Consider the following 14,345-nt stretch of genomic DNA (forward strand, 5'->3'; position numbering starts at 1 on the left):
GTGGCCACACACTGGTGCCCGGGCTTGTGTCAAGAGCTGATGACCGATGAAAATTACTTATTATTTTTTTTTTCAGGTGCCATATCTGTTATGTCAAGGGACCAGGATTTCAATTTAACAGCAAACTAGAACTTTACACTCCGTTCAGACCCAACCTGCACTTTAACGGCTCTTTTGTTATAAGCTGACAGTATGGGCGAGGACTTCTCAGGAAGATAGGTAATTACTAATCTTGCCCCCCCACCCCCTCTTCACACAGTTGAGATATTTTTGTAATCTTCTGAGGCTGAAGAATCTAGCTATCTACAGGAATTTAAAAGAAGGGGGGGGGGGGGGTCCGTGACTCTGAGTGGCGGTTTAGATTTCAGATGTGGAACCAGACATTTAAGGGAGATGTAAAGAACATTTATTTCTTGATTTAATTATCTGATACCATTGTGTGAGCTACGCTTTCCCAATTAAAGTCATGTTTCTTTGGAAAGCCCTGTCAATCCAGACTAAGAAACTATATAGTTTTTTTTCTTCTCCTTCTTCTTCTTCTTCTTCTTTTCTTCAACATGCTCCAGTGTCACTAAGTTAAGCAGATTGATATCTTAGCCGGTCTTGTCATTTTACAATATATTCTGTACACATCCTCTCAGCCATGCTGCACTGCACTATTTTTAGATGGCAGCTCTATCCAAGCTTTCGGTTTTGAACGTTGTGAAAGTATTTTGCCATAAAAACAGATGTAAAAATAATGATGTGATTCAAGCTGGTACAGCTCAGTGATCTATATAAGGACCGCAGAATTCACTGCATAGCTGTAAGGGCGATATGTTATTAAATATTTATCTGATCGAGATGCTGCATAAGTTGCGTTTATGTTTTACTGCACAGACATACACACACACCCACACACCCACACATCCACACCCACACATACACACACACACACACACACACACACACACACACACACACACACACACACGCAGAGTCTTTTAAATATGATTTGGTGAGCATTAGGCTTTAGAATGTTCTTTGAGTCACTTTGTTTTGACTTTGCTCAGGATTAAACTTTTTTTTTTTTTTTCCCTCTTGACCGTGTGCACCTACAATCCTTCTGAGACTTCCATTCTTAATTTAGCCAACCATTAGTCTGTCCGTTCTTTCATTAAAAACTTACGCATATATTATCATATTATGCAGTTACAATGGTAAATCATTTATTATAATCAGTTGCAAGCCAGCATAGCTGAGATATATGTTGCATTCTTTTGGGAATGTATGATCTGTATCATAAAGCCGATGTGTACTTCTGCATTAATATGCTGTGGGCGTGTTTTTACTTCGACAGAGGTCAGTACTGCATGCCCACTCTTCACGGGGTGCAGAATTAGCACTTGAAAAATATGCCACTTGTAAACTGTGCATGTGACTTTAGAGTTTACATGGCTGTCAGCATACGGGGAGACATGCTCTGTAGTGTAAAAAGAGGTCACAGGGGAGCATGTGTGTGTTAGTGAGACGTGAGTGTGTGTATATATGTGTGTTAATGGCGCAGGAGAGAGTAATGAGAGTAAATAGAGAGTGAATGACTGAGCAAAAGATAACGAGAAAGAGAGAGAGAGAGAGAGAGAGAGAGAAAGAGAGAGAGAGAGTGAGGGAGAGAGACAAAAAGGGAGGGCAGAAGGGGAGTAAGAGAGAGAGAGAGAGAGAGGGAGACAGGGAGGGAGAGAGAGAGCGAGAGAGAAAAAGAGAGAGAGAGAGAGAGAGAGAGAGAGAGAGAGACAGACAGACTGACAGAGAGAGAGAAAATGAAAGAGAAAGAGCGCGTGGTTAGAGAGGAACAGAGAACTGGTATGGGCAGTCCAGCTTCAAAGCAAGGCATCAGTCAGCATTTTTTATTTTGCCTCTTCTTTTACCCCTACGCAGAATTAACCAAATCAGAAGATGAAACGACACAGAGGAACCATTTGCCGATCCCCTTAAAGCTTTCATAATCCCTTTTCCCCTCCCTCATGGAAAAAAAAAAAAAAATAAACTCAGTCTGAAGTCAGAAGGCCAACAGGGCTCTCTGATGGCAACGATGAGTTGAAACTTTGCTGTTAGCAGTCAGTGTCTGGTAAATGACAGTAAGGTTATCAGAGGAGTTCAAAGATTCACCCGCCGTTCCCATGTTGTGTCTTCATCTCGAACTAAACCAGATGAGAAAAAGACAACAATTTTTTTTTGTTTGTTTTGGGGGGGGGGGGGGGGGGGGGGGGGGGGGGGGGGGGGGGGGGTTGGTTGGTTGGGGAAGGGAGGGATGAAGTGATACAGAAAGAAATAAGAATCTTCCACTGACAATTGATGTTTTAATGATGGCGGGTTCTTCCCAAGGCCGCTCATTAATTATCCGTCAGAAACACACTTGGTCTGAATGTAAAGAGGATGGAATAATTTCACAGCATCAGACATGCCAAATAAAGAGTCTCGGCATCCTTTTTTTTCTTTTTTTTGCTTTTCATTTTCCCAGGGAACAGACATGCTAAATTATTAATTGAGCTAGATTTAAAATTACTGCACACAGCTATTCAGGACAAAAACAAAATTGCAGTAAAGATATTAGCTGTCTGAGTGTATTGAAAAAAGGAAAAAAAAAAAAAAAAAGACAGAGTAGTTCTACCAGTTTTCGCTGTATAATACCTTAATGTGTCTTATTCTCCTGGAATAAATGGAGTGTAAAGGTCTGTTCCTTTCATTTTAATGAAGAAAGAAAACCCAGACAATAACTGCATGATAGCGTAAATACAGGACATGAAACCATGGTATCAGCTGCTCGATAACAAGACCATATGAATATCCTCATCTTCCCTTTCATCCATGTTTATGAATGGTAGGGTGCCTGGGAGTCAAAGCCTTCAGGGGCTTAATTGTATGTTGTTTGCTTTTATCACCACAGATGCTCTGGAGAATGTCATTACAGATTGTGTGTGCGTGTGTGTGTGTGTGTGTGTGTGTGTAGTCTGATGGAGGCTCATTTAGTCTCTGCTTTATATCATTAGTGCTCTGATTGAACAATAAACACAGAGGGTGGCTGGATCTCCATTAGTTTGTGCTCCTGTGAAATTAAAAATCAATGCACTTCATATTTTGGTAACCCCCCCCCCCCCTTTGCATAAAAGGACGACTAATCTCCATCCAAATGTCTACAGCTGTATTATGACAGCTGTCACTGTAACATGAATCAAGCTTATTACTGTTGTACATATTGAATATTACTAGAGCTAAACTCTTTTGCTTTCACAAACAACGCAGCGAGTGGCTGGCATTTCTCACAAAAGCTCTCATTCTGTTAATAGTCACATGCATTCTATAGACGCTGAGCCGCGGGCAAAGAATTATAGACCCATACATCTAAAAAATGCTCTTTCATCGTTTGAAATATCAGATTATAAGAATGTGAATGGGTCAATAAGCAATCTTGTAACGTGATGAGTAGATAATAGGGAAGAGAGATCGTTCTTTCCCTCCCTCTCTCTCTCTCTTTCTCTCTCTCTCTGTGTTATGTCTTCCTGAGGAAGGAGTGGCAAGTGTCTGATCAAACTACACTATGAGATAGTCTGGGTGTTGTAATGACACAGAGAAGCAGGACGCACATGTTAAGTTAGCATCAGACTGACAAAGGTCACACAAGGATTCAGAAAGCAGGAAACTGACCAGGTTTGAGAACATGGAAATAGGAACGCTAACAAACTGGACAAACAAGGCTCAGGTACTCTGTGGAATTGGAGACTTTGCATAGAGCAGATGGAAACAAAGGAGTATATATGCTGAAGTCTGAACCAGAAACAGGTGTGTATGATAATCAGTCGATGAGCTGAATGGGCCGGCGGTATGTAAGCCGGCAAAACCAAGCGCTGATAGGCCGAATCAGAGGGAGGCGGAGACAGAGGCGTGACGCTCTGTAATCTGGAGCGGCTTCACGCCGGCAGGCCGTGGATCACCAAAACCAAATACTGTCTGCGTTTCAGCTCATGCCGCCAGAGAAACAAGTGAAATAATACACCTCCATTCTGGGCATCCCTTCAGGTTGGATGGGGCCACCTTCTACTCTTTCATGCTGCGCAGATACACAAGAAGACTCAGACCATTTCTCCCTCTCTCTCTCTCTCTCTCTCTCTCTCGGCTGATTTATAGACGGTTGAGTAATGTTACACCGTTACCACATTTGGAACACAAAACGCTGTGACTGAGTGCAATACCTGAGCAGAGGGCTTTTAAACGACGCAAGTAAAGCAGTTCTTATTTTTGGCAACGGAGCAAATTTCACGTACGACTGAGCACCTGCTTAACATGAAGAGCTGGGAGAAACAAACATTAATCTTAAATTAAAATCAGTGTCTCATGTCAAAAAATATGATGTTTCATGTTATGTATAACAGAATATCAAAGCTGGTAGAACAGAGAGATATTTTATCCTTGAAAAAATGAAAACCTAGCATTCATAGATTCAGGTCTTAATGGTTTGCTGAAATTTAGGGCAAGAAGAGGTAATTAATTTAATCCTTGTTTTAGATGTAGCAGACTGCAGGTTGTTATTGGACTTTTACAGTCCCTCTGTGGCTCTCCTAATAGTCACAGTCGTATAGTTTCCCTCTATCACGAGCGGGTTTAAGACTTCGCTGCAAGACAGATTTAAACACATTAAAGCGCGTTAAATGCGAGCATGTTTTTAAATCTGATCAAGTGGGAATGAACCTGCCATTCACAGTTTTCATTCCATTCTTTCATTCACATCCCAAAACGTGTTAAACCGACACCAAAAACAACTTTATGACTTTATGGGGGTTTTGAGATTTTGTTAATGCTGCATATATGATATATCGATATGTATTCAGCTTTCTTTTCTTGTACAAATCACATTCGACATGCTAGCACATGAGAAAGACTGTCTATTCATCTCCAACATACTGTAGCAACAAAGCTACACCCAGTACTTCAAAGGCTGATTTCTTTTTTTTCTCTCTCTCTCTCTTTTTACCTTTTCATCTACTCAGAGGTTGCTAAATAGCATGCTAACGCTACAGGCACTAGATGGAGGTCTTTTAAAAACACTCCAAAACATAGTCTTAGACATCAACAGTCTCGGCCAGTCGTGTCACATGAACCATACTGCGGCATTCTGCCTTGTGTGTTTTTCAGCGCTCGTAGCTGTCTGTATGTCTTCATCTGTCATACAGGAATGTTTTGGTACCCACAGGCCTTTAGCAAGGCAATGACACACAAGCAGGGCAGTGTGAATGGTCATAGCGATGATTGCTAATGCTAACACAGACTCTGCTGCCCTTTATAACATAAATTATCCCTGGATAACAGCTGTTTAGGACATTCACACAGGTTCACGTCACAAACACGTCATGTCTCTGATATCAGCTTTGTCCAAGCTGCAGTCTTCCTTTATGGGAACAGGTTTCATATTTACATTTTATAGTTCTCCGGTTTATAAAGGTGTTAAAACACGATGAAAACTTTGCATTAACACAAACCAGAATTCAATACTTGTATTATGGTTCAAAGTCGTTTAGACGTGGAATTCTTTGAAAAAAAAACAAAAAAAAACACACACACTTGTTCATTGAAATAAACCCCCAGGATTGATTGAACGTTACATGTGGCGCACATACTTTGACTGCAAGAAATCGTTAAGGTTTAAAACAATATTTCCAGGCAAATAAACACTGAGAAACATGGATCGCTGTTGCTCTAAAGAATGACAGTACTCTAATCACATGATTTTTTTTTCTTTTCTTTTCTTTCTTTTTTTTTTCTTACATCAGTATGCGAATTAGCCTTGTTCAAAATCATTCTTGTCTTCATGACTTATTGTCGTGATTGTTCTAATTTGTGAATTAGATTACAAGTGGAACTGTACGTTGCCATTCATTGTCATTTACATTTGCAGAAACAATTAGTCAAGTTAAACAGCCTCTTGTTATGAATGATGGACTGTCATGCTGAGGGTTTCTTTACACACCATTTAAGCACCAGTCACATTTTGTTTCTCCAGGACAAATATCTCAAAGCAAAAACTATTTCAAAACCACGGTCAATTAAAATACACTTTCTGTTTCCTTTAGCTCGTTTGAAATTTTAGTTTCTTGAGGACAGAATACAGCCAGGTTGTGGTAAGTAAATGTAAAGTAAATTGCAAGTAAATGAAGCCTTTAAAATGTATAAATGAAATTGTATTCAGTGATAATATATTGGTGAGTTTCTCTGCTTAAATTAGCTAATTGGATAACACGTATTCAGCTTTTTTTTTTTTTTTTGGGTCACCCATTTTATAAACTGACTTCATTTTGACCCAAGGCACTAGTGTTAGCCTAATATGTATTTAAAGACTGTGGGAGACTGGGAGGGACTCAAACTTGTACTTCATTACTTTACATTTTTAAAAAAATCTTACCCTGGCAAAAAAAAAAAAAAAAAAAAATTGTCTAAGGCAGAAATGTGACTGTATCAGCAAACCCAGTGTCAGGTGCAAATGGGTGTTAGCTGTCCCACAGACAAGCCCAGTGCAATGTCCAGCATTTGAAATTTCCTTTGGGGCTGGCGGCCCTCCATGTTACCCAACTATAAAAAGATCCATATTGCCTTCAAGCTCAATGAGCCAATATCTCTGATGGCCTCTAGGCTCTCTCTCTCTCTCTCTCTTGATCTCTCTCGCTCTCTCATTCTCTCCCTCTCTCCTGGACGCTATTAAACATGTGGGTGGTTTTTCCTTCAGGGTCTTCAGGGTTTTCCAGCGGGCCTCCACCCAGCTTTGCTGCGGGGATCAGACAAGAGCACGCAACTCAGGAGGAGTTCTAGCCCTATTACCCACACAGTCAGGGTCCGCTGAGGAACAAGTCATCACGCTATTCATCAGTACTTACAATTCTTCTCCATTCATCTCCACACTAATGTTAGGATTCTTGTGAAGGGAAAAGAATGAGAAAGAGAGAGAAGGATGAAGCGAAACATGATTTGCTCCCGGAGGGTGGCTGGGGGGGGGGGGGGGGCGGGGGGGGGTAATCTCAATAAAGAAGTGCATGTCAATACCTGCTGATGGAAGAAATCTGTCAGAGGTTTAAAACTGATTACATTGGAAACTCTCCAGGAATCAGCTATGCTAAATGAATGATCTGATAAGACAAGTCTTCCCTGAACAATGTTGCTTTTATACTTTCTCAAGGTCTGCATTTCAACAAGAGTATATAAATGTTCTTCAAATGTTTGTTTTGTCCTGGAGTTCGTTTGTCATTTGCTGCATGAAAAATTAGAGGGAAAAGTCTCACATTTTCGAAGAATTTACTTCTTGCCCGAAAAAGCACATTTCAGTTGTTTCTCAGCATCTTTACTAACATAATGGAATTTACCAGCTTGCTAACTTGATTGAGTGTTAAACCTACAGCGTCCTTTGAAAGGATTACATCCATTCCCTTAGGATACAGTGTCTTATCCAGTGAGGGACCAGGTACAACTTCCCTTGTGTAAAGTGTCATCTCCATATGACCACAACAACATAATCCCACAGAAACAATAGAACCCAATTAACAGTCGCCATAGCAACGTTAAGCTGATCATGCAAATCAATTTTTGGAAGTGGCAGATGAGTACGTGTTGGAAAAATGAAGTGTGCCATTACTGAACAACAGCAGAACCTTCCCCCCCCCCCCCCTCCAAATTTTGTTTCTGTTCTTATTTTTCTTCAGCATAAATAGTAAACTCACTTAAAAAGATACACCTGCATCACTTGACATTGTTATCTGAGACTCTAATGACCAAGATTTTTTTTTTTACCTTTTATCTACTTATTTTACCAATTCCCCGTCACTTACACAACTCTCACGTCTGACTGTCACATATCTCCTCTACTACATATAGAGTCTCCAACCACGTCTTGTCACCAGACCACAGAAGAATATTCCTTGAGTCCCTAACGTGTGTGGAGGTTCACTGTAATTGTCCACCACTAATCTAGCACCCCTGATCAACCAGTGGGAGTCGCTATGACAACAACTGGGAGATGATCCCCTGTCGGCTTCCCACCTGTGAACACTGCCGATTCGGTCCGCGTGGACAGCAAGTCAAGTCCGAAGAACCACCACTGGGACACCAATCTGAGTCTCCACTGTGGTGGGCTAGCGTCTTGTCATTGTAAAAATACAAAAGCAAAATGATATACATTTAAAGTACTGCTGTACGTATTCTGATGCTAACACTGTTATTCAAAGGAGCTCAGCAAGTCAAAATGAATTACTCTCAAAATGAAATTATGTAGTCATTTTTTTCTTGATATTAACAAATTTATGTCACTGGGTATTAATAACAATCCATCAAACAAAATGTTAAATTGAGGAAACTCGAAAGCAGTTTAATATTGTTACAATTAAGGATATGACATAAAAGCAATACTGAAGCATGCATCAAGGGTAAAGTGGATTAGCAATAATTTGCATAATAAACAGGCCAAACAAACAAAAAGTGGAGGTAAATAAACCTTGAAGTGAGTCCTTGTCTAGCTCCATCCATTTACGATGTACACAGTTTATTAATCAATATTTGTGGGCTATAATTGCGGTTGTTTGACTTGCTCTAAGTAATGGAGCTTCATAAGTGACCTGAAACAAATGCATTGTACGTAAAGCGATAATGAGTTCTTTTTCTAGCTATAATTTTATCCATAATTTGCCAAGTCATCTGAGTGGCAGGAAATTAGCTTGACACTTTTTAAATTGTGTTTAGTGTTTATCTTGATTCTTTAGTGCTACTTAAGACCCCAGCAGTCAGCTTTTATGGGGCTTGAATCTCATGCAGCAACACAACATAATGATTTGACAAACTCTCTCTCTCAATGCCCAATCACAGTGGGACTCCTGCTATCTTAAGGTGACCTTCTAAAACGCGCACACACACACACACACACATACACACACACACACACAGAGACAATGTCCAACATACTTCCTGAGAAGAAGAGGCTTCTTCAGTTCAAGAACAGATGTTTTCCCCTCTCTTCGATTATATTCATCATTTGATGACACTGGAATGTAAAAAAAGTGGAAAACAATGTGAAAAACATAAAATCTGAAGACATTCAATAGCATTTAATAATATGACTAGACTGATCTGGGTTAGTCGCTGAACCAAAGAAAGAAAGAAAGAAGAAAAGAAAAGAAAAGAAAAGAAAAGAAAAGAAAAGAAAAGAAAAAAGAAATGAAAAGACACTAAACAAAATTTAAAGAAAAAACAATAATATTTTTTTCTTCATATATTATAAACACCTGTTTGGACACTTGGCTGTTTTGAAAAACATGAGATTCCCTTTTCTTTTTTAATTCAATATGTGCTTGAAAATATCTGAACTGAAACAATGTGACTCAATATGCAGGTCCCTTTTCACTTATCTAATAACGGATGATATACCTAAACTACGGCATAAATTATACAGCAAAACAAACACATCTGCTCCTCTACAAAAATCAAGTTCACAAGCTTCTCAAAATTATAGATGTGCCATGTATGGGTTTCAAGGCATAAGGAATATAGCTGCCTTACCCAAAAAGCAAGTCATATTTTGATTTATGGAGCTCTGAAATAAAAGAAATGAAAAAGTTCCCATTTCTTACAGAGGATGAGCTTCCTCATTCTGGCTAATTTAGAGTAACTGCAATAGATCATAACTTAAACCTGACATTTTTTTTGGAGGGGAAATATCTTTATCTTCTGTTTTCATCAAAGAGGTTTTGTTCAAAAACACAAGCACAGACACACAGACACGCACGCACACACACACACACACACACACACACACACACACACACACCTCGTTTGATTTGAATTATTTGAATACTCCTAGAAAGAGGCAGTGTTGCTGAGAGAGCACATACTCCAGGTTTACTTCGTGATAGTTTTGAGTAACATCACTTTGCTTAATATAACTTTTTAAAGCAATCTTAAGAATAGCCAGATAAGTGCACTAATATATTCCATTGTTCAATAAAACATTGTATTCTCTGCTGAGAGTTACAAATCCATTGGGCATCTCCATTCAAAGATCCGCCTTGGCTACACAGTGATTCGTCTATGGCAGCAAACGGAGCAGTTTTTACTAGCCTTGGGTAGGTTTGGTCCCTGTCTGTCTAACTGCTTGCCATTCTATAGCCTACCGAACAGTCTCCGCCCAGCAGCTGCCGCTAGTATTTGAGTGAGAGACGGCAAATTTGTTCTCACAGAGCTGGTGTAGCGTCGTCAATGGGAAGGGAACGCTGCGGTGGAAAGCGCACACTATTTAGCTAACTTCCAACTGCACCATGGTTTCCACCTCGGTTCCATCTTTGTGGACTATATTTTGCCTTCATTTATGTTGTTTTGTGAACACTGGAGTAGCACAGAATGCAAGAGAAGGTAAGTGGTAAAGTTTCTTAAGATTAACATTCTTACCAGTGCATCCCGAAGATTTAGTGTCGGCACCATCAGGTTTCGGCGGAATTGAATGCGGTTGACCGACTCGACGACACTGAAATTTCCAACTGCAACTTATAATTTTGTTACAATATAATAACGCGTAGTGATTCCGTGCCCAGGCTGTTACTATTGCCAAGTACAGAGGCGGTTTTTATTGTGCGCGTAAAAACAAATCATATTTGAACAAAATGAAAACGATAATTGTGCGCAGAAGTTTCTGATACTCGGCAATGTTTAACCCAGACTCATTAAGACATGGGCTACTTTCATGAAAACCTTGCGGCCAACTTGATGACAGCCAACACTAAGGCTATCTGTTTCAGAGTGTATCAGCATCGCATCAGCCAGCTGAATATGAAAACTCGTCCCGGATTAAATAACCTACAGTAAACTGCGGATACATACATGCACATACGACGCGCTATGATGTGGAGTTCTAGGGAGACGAAAATACTATCAGAGCGTTTGTGACTGAAAATGAGAAAAACAAATCTAGCCACGAATATCTGCCCAAAATCAGTTTAACCTCATCGTATCCACGTTTAGTCTAAACATGGTTATGTTCGGAATCAGTCGTAATTATGACAGTTTTCCTTTACTTTCATCCAAAATGACCTTCAGTGAATCAGAGTCATGGAGGGATTCTCATGGTCGCAAAGCCACCGCAGTCGTACAGTGAGTTTCCTAATGTTCTTCTCAAGTTATTCAGACGCACATATGGGACCGAAGGCACATACGGCATTGCGTAGCATACACCTCATATATTAATAGAAGTCAACACAATTTTCAGTATGCAGGAAAACGCTGTGGTTACTTGTATACATGCTCATATATCTTACATGGGATCTTCGTTTAGCTTGGAGCTGTCGAACCGTTTTGTTTTTACTTCTTTTTCTTCAAATTTGAACATTAGTTGGGAAAATGTCCACAGGTCCTATTATGGCACTCTGCTTTTAATTTCAAATCTAACTGTAAAAAAAAAAAAAAAGTCGTACGTCTTTTTCCCCGAAAGATAAAATTCGCACATTGCCTCTGTTGCGGCAGGGTGATATTTATGCGTTTTGCGACCCATGGGGCAGGATGACATTAACTAGAATTTCACCATATAAGAGTCATAGGGTCCAACCAATTCGGTTTTCATTAAATGATTAAACGTCGGCTTAAAATTACACGTCTTGTTTATCCATGCATCTGAACATATTTCCACCTAATTAAGTTAGAAGTAGTAGTCAGTTGAGTTTTTCCCCCACCTCAAGCTATCTCTCGGTCGACAGAGAAACTAAAACAATAATAGTCAGAATCCACTATAAAGGTAAACAACACGTGTTAAGCTACATGCTACTACACAAACTCCTGTTTTTTTTCTTGTACGAAAGAGCAGGTGCTAACCAGAGGTACTGAGGTGTGAGACTTATTTTGCAATTGAAGTCCCTGTGTGCTTTGCTTCTTACTGTGAATTCCAGTCGCCTGTATCTAGAAAATGGGTCATTCGCTCTCTCTCAAGTTACTGAGATATTTGTAGACGAGAGAGCTACCAACCTTCGCAAGCCTTAGCACAATTAGAAAGCCATTATTTTAACTACACATTCTTTTGTTCTTGTCGACAGTGATCCTGTTGGATTCAAAGGCACAGCAAACAGAGCTTGAATGGATATCCTCTCCTCCAAGCGGGGTAAGTAGCAGGCTCGGTAACTTCATTTGTAACAGCAACAAACATGACTGCTAATATAATTCTCTAAAACAATACTTACCTCTGGTGAATTTACTTTTAAAATAACCGCTGTGGTTCGTAAGTGATTGAATTGCTCTAGAATTTATTTTTAGGATAACAGAAGCCAAAATGACAATTGAATTGAGCGGTCATAACCCAAAAGATGTATTATCTCTGAACCCTGAATCAGTTGAATGCAATACGACTGACTTTGTGTTGAACGTAAGTGTTTTGATTAGAGAAGAGGCCTTTGAACAAGATGTTTATTCGTGCCAATTAAAGTAAATAACAATAGCGTTCCCAGACTGCTCAAATGTGTCACATTTGTAATCTGGAGTTGTCTCGATGTAGACTTCCATTTAGGATCCAAGGCCTTGGTCTCTAATCCTTTTCCAGGGAAAAATGTAACATTTTCTTTGTTAATAAAAAGACAGATCAGTTTTATGTATTTTGCTGCATTTACTGCTGCTAGACATGGGATCAAACCTACTGCAAAAAAAGTACAGAAATAGCGCAAGGTGATTTTTTCTTAAGAAGATTATGCTTTTGTTCACATTTTGTTCTGTTGATTTAAATAATCTTTATGGATTAAGTTTCAGTTTCTATCAGCCCTGGTACATTTTCTAGCTCATTTGAACTTTTAACCATAGGCTGCTGTTTGGTTACTGGTGTAGATTTTAGTATTTTGAACAATAGAAATACAATCTAAAAACACTTTTCTAATCATTAGTAAGCAAATTGAAGGACTACCATTAGCCATGTTTGTTCAGTTTAGCATCTGCTCATTGAATGATGATAATGATGTACAAATTCAGTCAACAAGCTTACTTTTTCCAATGGCAAAGGTTACCCAAACACAGTGCAAAATAATTCACTTTCACATAATATTTCCTTTTTAAAGTAGTACATAAAGTCAACCAGCTACTGCAGTTATGACACTTTTTCATCTTACGATATGTTTGCTACGGACATGCTATAACAGATTCCTCAGAGAATGAGGTAACCCACAGATTTTCATAAAACATGTTGAGACGTTTAAAAAAAAAAAGAAAGAAAGAAAAGTGAAGCAAAGACCAGAAGACTAATATGGTTGTTTTTGGCTCTCACAGTGGGAAGAGATCAGTGGATTGGATGAGAACTACACCCCCATTCGCACTTACCAGGTTTGCCAAGTCATGGAACCCAATCAGAATAACTGGCTTCGGACTAACTGGATTGAAAAGGGGGATGCCCAGAGGATCTTTGTGGAACTGAAGTTCACCTTGAGGGATTGTAACAGCCTGCCCGGAGTGGTGGGCTCATGCAAAGAAACGTTCAACTTGTATTACCAGGAAACCGATTCGGAGGTGGGCAGGAATATACGTGAGAGCCAGTATGTGAAAATTGACACTATTGCTGCGGATGAAAGTTTCACCCAGGGGGACCTGGGAGAGAGAAAGATGAAGTTGAATACCGAAGTGCGTATAATTGGGCCGTTGTCACGGCGAGGTTTCTACCTGGCTTTCCAGGATGTAGGAGCCTGCATTGCTCTGGTCTCTGTCAAGGTTTATTACAAGAAATGTTGGTCGATTATTGAAAATTTGGCCACCTTCCCGGACACGGTGACGGGGTCAGAGTTCTCCTCTTTGGTCGAGGTGGAGGGCACGTGCGTCAGCGACGCAGAGGAGGAGGCCGATAACTCACCCAAAATGCACTGCAGCGCAGAAGGGGAATGGCTGGTGCCCATTGGGAAATGTATATGTAAAGCTGGATTTCATCAGAAAGGAGATGCATGTGAACGTGAGTACAGGCATGCTAGCTGTTCTATTTTCACCATATTCACTATTATTCATGCAAAGCCTCACAAACACAACAGAAACAGGCATTACAACTCTATAAAACTAGTTTAAAATGACATTGATTATATTTGTGTATTTTGATATGATTATAACATGCTCATGTTAATTGTGTTGTTATAATTTTGTGTGTTCTGAGCACTTGAAGACTCATTTACAGCAGAAAGTCAACAGTTTAGCGGAATGTCTAGACATTGCTTTTAGGTGTGCTCCATTTCCAAGACAATTATTCAAAAGACAGTTTAGGCAATACTTAAAAAGTGTTTTGGGTGTAAACAATAAAATTCGATAACATGAAGACAAAAAGCGAATATCATGACCAG

General features: G+C 39.7%; 1 protein-coding gene across 2 annotated transcripts in view; it reads left to right on the forward strand.

Annotated features, from left to right (window-relative positions):
- Positions 1-10,322: 10,322 nt before the first annotated feature.
- The window catches only part of epha7 (eph receptor A7), a 56,118-nt gene continuing 52,095 nt past the window's right edge, over positions 10,323-14,345 (forward strand). For both annotated transcript variants that reach the window (XM_030783309.1, XM_030783310.1), the window contains exons 1-3: positions 10,323-10,416; positions 12,084-12,148; positions 13,297-13,966. In XM_030783309.1, the coding sequence (XP_030639169.1) occupies positions 10,323-10,416; positions 12,084-12,148; positions 13,297-13,966 (829 nt within the window). The remainder of the gene's footprint in view (positions 10,417-12,083; positions 12,149-13,296; positions 13,967-14,345) is intronic.

The sequence above is a fragment of the Chanos chanos genome, chromosome 8 (assembly GCF_902362185.1).
Source record: "Chanos chanos chromosome 8, fChaCha1.1, whole genome shotgun sequence".
NCBI lineage: Eukaryota > Metazoa > Chordata > Actinopteri > Gonorynchiformes > Chanidae > Chanos > Chanos chanos.